Raw genomic sequence first — 11,221 nt, forward strand, 5'->3', positions numbered from 1 at the left:
CCCGAACGATTCGTTGCAGTTGAAATACGGCTTCCCCGTTCACAATCCAGTCTGAGAGATGCGAACGAGAGAAACTTGGCGAGCTTCACAGGAACTGAAACTTCTGGTGTTAGAAACACCACCTTCCGTTTTCTGTGTTTGCTCATGAACGTTTGTATTACTTAAAACAACGATTGATTTAATTTTTAATGTTCGTAGCACTTCAGATGATTTCCGGTTTGTTGTCCGCAGATCTGATGGGGCATGATTATGCTACAATTCAAGTAGTCAATACCGACCTAAAACAATGCCAACAATGCTCAGAATTGGGTTAAAATAAAATAACGAAGTGGGAAATATTAGAATTCACAAATAAAAGCAAGACGTCCTACTAATTAACTTAACATCGCTAACGACGTTTCGGAACCATTATGTCGTGAGATAATACAAATGTCTATGTAACAAGTACACCAGTGTCTATGCAACAAGTACAATAAAATGACAAAGCGCGACATTCATAACACCTTTCAACAAAAGTGTCCGTAGGCTATCTCTAACACATGTTACTAACGGCCACGTGCACTATACACTAATCGCAATATGCACAATGTACATGATGATATATGTACAGAATTTACAAGAATTGGTGAAAATATACAACAGATATCAAGATCCGTGTAATTTACATAGTTTACAGCGTTAGAGTGATGTGCATATGTACAAGAACCCACACGCATACTGGGCATATACTAACACATAGAAATATTAAACAGATACAGATTACAAAGACTTCAACGCCACAATTCTGGGACCATCAGCATTACATCAAAATTTCAAGCGCACAGTGAACATAAGCTATTCTGAAAAACCACCGCGCCTGTAAAAGTTGGATGGTATGATTTTACAATTCGTTCAACGCATATATTATGGATAATGTCATTAAAAATGTGGGTAACATAATTCAACATTTCATCCTTCGTTTTAATATAACGCCTTTGGTGCAAGCAAACACATGTGCCTACAAGCGGTGTTACGTGCAAAGGATAATCACAGGCAACTAGAACGTTGGGGTTAACTTGAGGTTTGGTTTTTTTTATTCTCTGTATATTTCCTTTCTCAAAGAAACAAATTGCTTGATTTGATTTCATTTGATTTGATAGCACTGATATCATTCGCAAGAAGGACTTTTCAGTTTGCTAAAGGCCCGGTGGTTTACTTATTGAGTTTTATTTCCACGCAACGCAGGAATACTTGCGCATCTTCGCCAATCGCTTGGTGTATGGCCCTCAATTTTCTTTAGTGGACGCCCGGCAGCCGTACTTCACCAACCTCACCCAGAGAGAGGTACGTATAAAAATGCCGAGAGAACACTTAAAAGCTGCTAAGTACGCAGATTGTTTGGAACTGTACGAGTCACAAGTTTCAAAATTTTCTACAGTGGAGGTGTGAAAAGTTATGAGAAAGTCGAGCGACACGTTTTAACATGATTACTTATAAAGAACTTGCTTAGTGGAAATTCTGGCGTGGGCTTCATTGGTTGTGAGCGAAAAAATAATCTCGTCCATGATTGAAAAATAACAAAGGATACGAATAAAAACCTTGGGTTCGAGTGAAAATCCAACTTAAGCCGTCTGCGTGGCCAACAGCTGGGTGTTTTACTACAAAACCACGTTCATAGTTTAGCGTTAGCGTGATAGCCGGCCGCAGACGGTCGTTGCGGACAGCGTGTTTTAGTTTATCGGGATAGCGCTTGCATGCCCAAGCTGTGATGGCGTCACCTATAGTGGAGGTGAATGCATTAAAAAAAGAGAAAGTAAGAGGAGCTGAGTTATCTCGCCTGTATCCCCGCACACCACAATGTTCGCTACACTTTTCAACAATAATACGAGTAAATAAATGTGAACCACGCCATAAAAGCAATACTTTCTTATCCTGCACATTTGTTCATGCCGATCGTCTGGTTCGATCTAGGTACGTTCGAAAAGGGACTCGATCTCAAAAACTGCGCAATTTGAAAAAAAAAAAAACAAGCCTTTTTACGCAGGAAATAAGTAGATCCGCGCACGCTAAATTCGATTCGAAGCGGGGTCGGAAACCACCGCCATGCCATGTTAACCCCGCAAAGATGTTAAATCTGACAAATAGCGTGCGTGCGGTAAACGGTGCGGGTTGTTTAGCAAAGGGTGCATGCGCATTATGGTCCCGCTATGCCCGCTAAACAATAAGTGTTGGTAGCTTGGAACCACTTTGAAAAAAAAAAAAACGCTATATCAATGCCATGTAGCGGAAGGAGCCTGTTTACCGCACGTGGTATTGCGTTGTTGAAACGTGTAATCGGATCAGGCATCAATACATGTGAATTGCACAGTGAGAGGGCAAGGCCCACCCATTACAACGTGTTCAGACATGTTTGATCATCAGCTGCGTGAACAAAGGGGCAGCTGGGTAGGTTACCTTACGGACGTGTAGTTGGCCCTTCGCCGATTCGCTAGTAAGAATTATGACGCTGTGGACACTTAAAAACTCTGCTTGGCAATCTTGGATAACTCGAAACAGCCAGTTTTAGACGCACAGTCATCTGCTTCCTTACGGCATGGTTTAGGCATAACTGAAGGGAGGCCAGCAATTGAGAAGGCGATTCAAATGGCGCCCCATTACGTTATCGCTTTATATTCTTGAAAGCAGTGCTAAAGCGTCCCCTAAGTTAACAGCAGCAATGTGTGCAAAACAGCATACTACCTAAAAACAGGCAGAAATGGACGATTAGGATTAACGTGAAGAAAAAAAGTAAGGAACACATGATGATGCCATGAGATGACATCGCCGCTTAGTCAAAAGTGGCCTGATCCCAGAGGCAAGACCACGTAGGGCGCAGAAACTTTTCAGGGGATGGGGATCAATACGATTGACTGACAGCAAAAAAAATAACGCTTTCACCTTGTAGCCACCCCAGGTAAGCGAATATGAGACCTATGTTATTATTTATTTGTGCGTGAGAAGTCCGTCATGTAAAAAAATACTCGCAATTAGGACCGTTTATGTATTCGCCTAAGACCACTCGAAGGCAAGGCATCTAAGGTTTCCGTCTCGATAAAATCTAGTAGGTTCACATAACTTCGCGTCTCCGACTGCTGCATGAGAGCGTCCGGGTGCAATTTTTCCTCCTATGACGATTCGTGTGCTCTGAGTGTATCTATACATACAACACCCGCAGACCCGCTGTGTTGCTCACACACAATGGCACACTCGGAACACATTTCTGCGAGTGTGTCTATAGAGAAAGCTGGCTCAACCGCCTTAGCTTAAGCTGACTTTACCGAACTTCCCATTTCAGTGGAGCGGGTTGCGCTCGGAACTCCCGAAGCACGTGCACGTGCTCACCCTGGAGCGCGTGTCCGGGGACAAGCTGCTGGTGCGACTCGAGTACCAAGCGCCCGAGATGCCAGAATACGTCAACACGACACAGCTGCATATATCGGTATGGGCGGCGCGAAATTCCTTTTTTAGATGCGAAGCGGCTTATAGTAGAGCTCAACCCGGTGTTTGTGGCACCCCCCCCCCCCCCCCCCAAATACTACGCATCTGCAACAGCTGGACCAAGCACTGCGAGAACGTGCTAGCGCGTTTAGGCCTGTGGAAGGGGCTGGGTAAGCCGCGGTGGCCCAACGCCACCGAGACTGACTCAAGGCCGGGGGGCTCCCGTGGGGCCGTGAATATACGTCATCAGTAAGGGGCCCAGTCCCACGTCTCCGCTAGATGGCGTTGGTTCCCAGAGCGGCGGGGCCTCGGCGGCCTCGGTGCGGCGGGCACGTTTGGACGCGCTGTGAGCGTTCGTGGCGCGGATGCACGTTGCCGCTTGGATATTCCTTTCTGTGCGTAGTTGGGCAACGGCGAGTGACCTAAGTGTTTATCGCGTGTTATGTGTGGCGAACAGGCTTGTGCAGAGTTAGAATCAGCGCCGAAATGCCAGGAAAGTGTTGTGTGCCACGGTGCAACGGCAATTACAACACAGGCCCCAAGGTGCACGTTTCTTCGTTCCCTCAAGCCGACGAAGCAAGACATGCGTGGATACGTGCCATTCCACGTGAAAATCTGGTCGTGTCAGCGAATGCCAGGGTAAGAAATTTTGAATGCTTTATAATTTTCTCATGAAGGTTGCTTCTACCGTTGCGTGGCGAGCCTTGTAGTTTGTAGCACGTTACGCCTAAACGCGTCACGCAAAGCCCTGAATGTACTGTTGCTGCTACGAGGTAGTCGTACTGATGCTAGGGTATGTTTCTTTTGTTTAGGTGTGCGAACGTCACTTTAAAGCCGAAGACATCGTTCGGGAAACAAGCTATATTGACCAAGCCACCGGCCGCACAGTGACCGCACCGCTCTCACGTTTGCGGCTTCGAGCTGAGGCAGTACCGACGGTATTCCCTGATTGCCCAAGCTACCTGTCTATAGAAAGCTCTAGAAGAGAGGACCCAGAGAGCAAGCGAATGCGCTTAGAGGCCGCTTCCCTTGAGAAAGTGCTCGCCGAGTCAATTCTCACTGCCAAAAAAGAGGAAGAAGCAGATAAGCTTTGCGATTTGAAAGATGTCCCAAACTTCGTTCGAGGCAAGAAGCTGACATTTTGGCATGTCATTGAATGCAGTGACCACGTCACTTTGGCTCACATTTGTAATGATGACGCTCCTTGGATTAAGTACTCTGTTGTCGTAAAAACCGACCTAACTCTTACGGTAAACGTCGCAAAAGCATCAGTGAAGCGGCTCGGGTCCAAAATGGTAGTTCCGTCCGTGATCGACAGCAAACGACATCTGCTGGAATTGCTGGAAGGAGTCGAGGGGTTCGACAGTGCCCAGAGGTCAAGCTCTGAAAACTCAACCGCAGACATCTTCGGGACTGTCGCTTCTCTTCTGAGCGAACTATACACAGCACAAGAAAGCGATAACACCCCGATCATTCAACTGCTCGCTGAACAAGTGAAGTTAATGTCAACAAAAAAAGAACGACGGCGCTACTCTGTAGAATTTATGGTGTACTGCTGCATACTATTTACTATATCGCCTCACGCGTACAAGTACATGCGCAGTCACGGGAGCATCATCATGACACACCCAAGGACCATTAGGTCAATATGTTCGTCTTTCGGAATGAACCCCCAACTAGAGCATCAAGACAATACATTCCTCCGCTACATGGCCAAGAAGATATCCGAGTTGAATGAGCAGCAACGCTACGTGACTTTGATGGTGGACGAAATTCATCTAAAGCCATTTTTTGACTATAAGGGAGGCAACATCGCTGGTATCGCGTTGAACAACGCAGAAGCAGCAAATAGTGCATTTGCATTTATGGTACACAGCCTCATGTGTAAGTTTAAGGAGGTAGCGCACATTGTTCCCGTTCAAAAGGCTAATGGAGAATTTCTGCAGAACATTTTAGGAGATGTCATTCGCGGCATATAAAAAATTGGATACAAAGTAATGTGTGTCGTGAACGAAAACAAGGTCGTGAATCGAAGCGCAATGGTGCCGTTTAAGTATTCGGTTAGCAAGGCCCCTCAAGCCGTTTCAAAACAAAAATCACTGGCAAATGATTTCGTGTTTCCGCACCCATCAGATCCCCACAGGCCATTGTTCTTCGTCATCGACCCAGTGCATTTACTGAAGTGCGTGCGCAACAACTGGTTAAAACAAAATGACCAGTGTTTCTGGTTACCTCAGTTCGAACCAAGCACAACGGGGCAGCGGCGCATGCAGTATGCGTATTTCAAGACAGTTAAAGACGCATATAATTTAGAGTGAGCAGTTACTCCGGTACGGCTACACTTTGTCCAGAACAGCTGTTTCCCCAACAGACATCGAGAAACAGGATGTTAAACCTGCTTTGCAGGTATTCAGCGAGTACGGACCGAATGCACTTCGAGTCATTGGAGCCAAGCACAACCTGAAGCACTACGAAGAAACTGGCAGTTTCATTGATGTAATAGTGAGATGGTGGAAGGTTGTCAACGTAAAGACTCCTTTCAAAGGACTGAGACTAATGGATGACTTGCAAAAGCCAGTCTACCCTTCTCCATTCGACCCCAAGGTTTCCTTCTTGAACGATTTTTTGGACTGGTTGGAGGAGTGGAAGAAAAGGAGAGCGGATGCCTGTAAGTTGTCTGATGAGACACATAGGGCTCTTATTCAGACGACCCGGGCGTTCATTGAAATCTGCGCATAATGCTTTGAGGAGCTCAAGATGTCCTTTGTGCTTCTTGGGAAGTTCCAAACAGACCTTCTGGAAGAACGTTTTGGTTGTTACCGACGACTGGCTGGCTCGCAGTATCATTTGTCCGTAAGACAGATTTACGAGTGCGAGAACAAGTTGCGACTGCAAACCACACTACTACAAATCAGCACGGCGTCCGCAATCGACAACGACCAAAATCAAAATTGGGAAGAGCTCCAAACGCAGGCAGCAGTGCCAAGTGGAAAATTCAACGTTGTTGTGACCCAGGAGGCGCTATCAAAACTGAAGGATGTCATTCCAGTGGTTACCTATGTTGCTGGTTACTCGGTGCACATCACTGTGAAGAGTTTAAAATGTGACAAATGCAGAGAGATCCTCACAATTGACAAGACTGTCACGGTTTCTCCGGAAAATCGCATGTACAGTCTTGTCAAATAAATTGACAGGGGAGGGCTGGTTTACCCAGCAATGCCAGCTGTGAATGCGGTGGCTCATAATTACGTTGTTGTGGAAGAGCTTTCCAAATGTGCCGAATTTTTAAAAGTTCAAAACCAACGTCAAGTGGCCACAGAACTAACACTGCAAGTGCTCAGCGATGAGGAGCCTTCAGATTTCGACGTCTGTGAAAAGGGACACGCTAGTGAAGTGGTGCTCAAATATATATTGTGGTGCAGCACGAACATTATGCTGAGGAACTTTTGCTGGCGATTGAACAACAAAGTTTCGGACCTGGACAACAAGTCTAAGAAGTGGAAGCTGCAAACTCTAACAAATAAATGAATAAAACGGCGATGGGTGTAAGTATGAGTGGTCTCTCTTGTCTTTTCCTTCCTAATTTTATTCAGTATATTACACGTGTAGTACTTAGATTTAGGTGCACGTTAAAGAACCCCAGGTGGTCAAAATTTCCGGAGCCCTCCACTACGGCGTCTCTCATAATCATATCTTGGTTTTTGGGACGTTAAACCCCAGACATTATTATATAAGTATGTTACACGTGTAGCAGCAAAAAAAGTCAGCCAAGCGCACAACTTATGCCCTCCGTAATGCCCTCCGGCGCCCTTACGGTGTCTGAATAAACAATGTAAGGACTTCTGTTTAAGCGTTCCCCCGCTTCTGTCGGCCCCATCCCGGCTACGTCACAGAGGCAGCCCCCCGGCCTGGAAAGAATTTCCTCTAGGTGGTGTTGGGTGGCCTCTCCTTCTTTCACTCTCTCAGCAATCATGTGATGGCGTAGGGGAACGAGATTCTGCAGATACGCGATGAACGAACGCGCTCTGTCCTGGTCAGAACACGCTTGCACGCGCTAGCGTGTCCAGGACTGCGTGACTGTGAAAGAGGCTGTGGCCTCTTCTCCTTACACTTTCTCAGCAATCACGTGATGGCGTCTATCTGGGAACGAGATTCTGCAGACGCGCGACGAATCTACGTCTCCTCGCGAGGTGTGGCGATGAAATCCGCGTGGCGTGCTCTAACAAGAGTTCGCCGGGGCGAGTAACAGCAACGGAAGCTATAGTGAATATCGCCTAGCCGCGATAGTCTAGTGGTTATATAAGGTACGCGGCTGCTGACCCGCACGTTGCGAGATCGAATCCCGGAGGCGGCGGCTGCATTTTCGATGCAGGGTGAAAAGGCTGCATTTTCGATGCAGGGTGAAAAGGCTGCAGGTCCGTGTGCTCGGATTTCGGTGCACGTTAAAGAACGCCAGGTGGTCGTAATTTCCGGAGCCCTCGACTAAGACGTCTCTCGTAATGAAATGGTTGTGACTTGCTTGTAATTTTTTCATACAGTCGCAACCATATCGCACAAGTGTCGATGTTTATTAATGGTGACACGATACATGCCATATCTATGACCATAATAGTTAAGCACGTGTTGGGGGCCCCCACCGTACTCATTCATGTAATAAGAGCGTTTTTTGCGTGTACCCTGTATTGCCTATTGAAGGCAGGCTCTCCTGCGGAAACTTCGGAAGAAATGAACGTTTTCGCACGTTCGTATGTCGTTTCTCCCCCCCCCCCCATATAAATAAATAAATAAATAAATATATATATCTATATATATATATATATATATATATATATATATATATATATATATATATATATATATATATATATATGCAAGTTCATTCAATATAGAAAATACCCGGACCTGTCGTGCCTTCCCTGCAATTTCCATATATATATATATATATATATATATATATATATATATATATATATATATATATATAAGGGAAGGAAGTGGGTACTTATGGGTTTGTTTGTTTTTCCGTGTTTTGACACAATGTTAATGAAATATAACAGGCAATAATGCCAAGGAAAGTCTAGAGAGGTTTATTAGCCCAAATTGTAAGGTGAATGTGAAGAGAAAGAAAAGTGGGTGAAAAGATAACTTGCCGGGGGCAGGAACCGAACCTGCGACCTTCGAATAACGCGTTTGATGGTCTACTGCTGAGCTACCACGGCGGCTACTCCCCCGGTCACGTTATTGTGTTTATATGTGAATTTAAACGTGGGAGTGTCAGTCGGCACCACCTGTAGCCATGGCGGTGAGTGTGGCACTTTTTTATGAGCCTGTTTGGAAGCATTACTACATGGCGAGGCAGGCATTCCCAATGCCACATTCAAAACTCAATCGAGCACAGGCCGTCTCGTTGCGCTTACTTCAAACCCATTCGTACCCGTCGTTAGCATACCTAAATGGAATTTATTCTCACAAATTCCCCGATGACGCCTGCGCCGCTTGCGGGCAGACCACTACATTAGCACACATGCTCTGGGAGTGCGGGTCGCTTGGACCAACTTATAGCAAACCCGAGTGGGATGCGATTCTGCACAGCCCAGAACTTCAGGACCAAATCCTGGCCGTCCAGTGTGCCCGCGACAGGCCATCAGGCTAGACCTGCCGACCCCCACGTGGGAGTAGCCGGGTGACGCGTGGCAACCTCAGCGTCTGCACTGGACCATAATAAAGTTGTTCTCACTCACTCACTCACATAGCACGTGAATTTGTTACGAGCTGGCAGCTTACCAATAGTCCCTCGTATACAACCTAACGGCACCAAGTCTGCTGTACGAGACCCTCGTTACTGAATAAAGGAAAGAAGTGTATACTTAAGGGCTCGTTTTTCCATGTTTTGACAATGCTAGTGCGGTCTAATAACTTCCCCTATACATTCCTAGGGAAAAGAAAGGCTGTTCCTAACCACCAAAACTATCGTCCAATGCTCCAAGAGCTCGACTTAGGGCAGACAGTGTGGGATATCTAAATGAAGCATGCTCTCGAAACAAACGGACACAGTTGACGAACACAAACCAAACACTTACGTTTATTGAACTTCTTTTCACATTGACTATATCGTCAGCCGAATCAAATACATCACTAGTACCCAACGTGCTAAAAACATCCTTATACAATACACCAATAGCAATATACATTATTATCAGCCTGACACGCCCACTCAGGGCAAAGTCCTCTCCCATGGTCCGCTCATCAACCCAGTGTTGTGATTTCTGCTGCCACACTACATTCAATCAACCATAACAAACCCAAGGTTACGTGACGGTGGCATTGCCAGCGCTCGACTCACCACGAGGAGCCCTCGGGATGCGGTCCGCGGTGCCGTCTTCACAAACCCCGCCGCGAGAGGCAACCGCCACACGCCAAAGTGGCTCACCGATGTTGTCTGACCGCCCACCTAAATTATCCGCCAGGCGTTACTGCTGGCGCTACCGCGCTAACCATGATGATGATAACCGCTCGTGATCACAACGTTACTTGTCGCTCGACGGCTGTTGACTGTGACTGCGGCCTACTTGCGCCAGGAGGCGCAAACAGCTTTACAGGGGTTGTGGGTACGATTTGGCCTGTGCGTGCCTTATCTATGCTGATCTCACCTGTAGATGCATTTCATGGCTGATATATTTTATTTTTCATCTTTTTTCAGTGATAAGGGTGTTGATGCCATTGGAAACACCTTATCGTATGGGTGTTTTGATAAGTGAAAAACATGCTTTTCCTAGCGTATAAACAGGTTTACTGTATATATCATGAGCTTTTGGATTTGTACAGCCGCTTGTGTTGATCGCGTGTGCTTTGGCGCAGCGTCTGCTGAAGAACCAGGACATCTACCACATCCTGGAGACGTCGCTTGGGTCGACGCAGGACAAGGCGGAGATGGTGCGCTTCGTGTGGCGTCGCGGGAGCGGGCAGCTGCCGGCCGTGAGCCAGGAACAGCGCATGCGCGTCTGGCTCAAACGTGGCTACCATCCACGTTTCGAGGATACCGTCGTGCTGCACCCGGGAGAGATTCGAACCTTCGTGGGAAGAACCGAGAAAGTTAGACCGCTGCCCGAGAGTTAGAGCGAATAAACGCGCATGAGAAAGTGGTGCCGAATTTTACTTGGTCTCCGAGAAAGCAAAAATTAGGAAAAAAGCACCGAAACACAATAAAAAATGCAGAACGAAAAATTCACTGGTGGTTACGATACTGCCTGATGCGAATTCCGAGCGCAGTTTCGTTTTGCGGCAAAGCCCTCCTGTATGTGGTGTGTAGTATGTATGTAGTTAAAGTTATTCAATCATACCACTTCCTAAGTGTGCACGTGCAGCTAGCCTAGTTTTTGGGGAGTTATTTGACTGCCGCGCCACCCGAGAGCAACAACACAAAGCACTAGTAATGCGTTTAATAGGAAGTGACCTAGTCAGCAGGTGGCGCGACAATCCGTTCGCGCCCGACGTCGAGGCAAATAACATGTCCGGATTCCGATGCATGAGCCTATAAGGAGTTTCGCACTCATGTGATTGAAATACTTTGTTATGCGTTCATCTCTAGTTTATGAATTGCTCAATAGATGGTGTTGGGTGTATTTGTTATTTATACCTACAGTATATGCTCCCTACGAATGGTAGCATATACAGTATCTCTAGGCGACGCTAAAGCCCCCTCGATTATTGCGCCATCTTGGTGGTAATGCTGAAAACACGATACTTCCCCTAGGTAATCATTGCC

General features: G+C 46.5%; 2 protein-coding genes across 7 annotated transcripts in view; both read left to right on the forward strand.

The window, feature by feature from the left end:
* Nucleotides 1-10,598, forward strand: part of LOC119179433 (lysosomal alpha-mannosidase) — a 150,937-nt gene extending 140,339 nt beyond the window's left edge. For 4 of the 6 annotated variants that reach the window (XM_075868453.1, XM_075868455.1, XM_075868457.1 and 1 more), the window contains 3 exons: nt 1,225-1,323; nt 3,314-3,457; nt 10,315-10,598. In XM_075868453.1, coding sequence (XP_075724568.1) covers nt 1,225-1,323; nt 3,314-3,457; nt 10,315-10,572 — 501 coding nt within the window. In that variant the 3' untranslated portion in view covers nt 10,573-10,598. The remainder of the gene's footprint in view (nt 1-1,224; nt 1,324-3,313; nt 3,458-10,314) is intronic. The other 2 variants (XM_075868454.1, XM_075868456.1) reach the window with 2 other exon arrangements.
* LOC142767209 (uncharacterized) lies at nt 3,780-5,765 on the forward strand. Its single transcript, XM_075868465.1, has 2 exons — nt 3,780-4,095; nt 4,269-5,765. The coding sequence occupies exons 1-2, from the start codon at nt 3,943-3,945 to the stop codon at nt 5,433-5,435; spliced, it is 1,320 nt and encodes a 439-aa protein (XP_075724580.1). The 5' UTR covers nt 3,780-3,942; the 3' UTR covers nt 5,436-5,765.
* Nucleotides 10,599-11,221: the final 623 nt, after the last annotated feature.

This window comes from Rhipicephalus microplus, chromosome 7, assembly GCF_043290135.1.
Source record: "Rhipicephalus microplus isolate Deutch F79 chromosome 7, USDA_Rmic, whole genome shotgun sequence".
Lineage (NCBI taxonomy): Eukaryota > Metazoa > Arthropoda > Arachnida > Ixodida > Ixodidae > Rhipicephalus > Rhipicephalus microplus.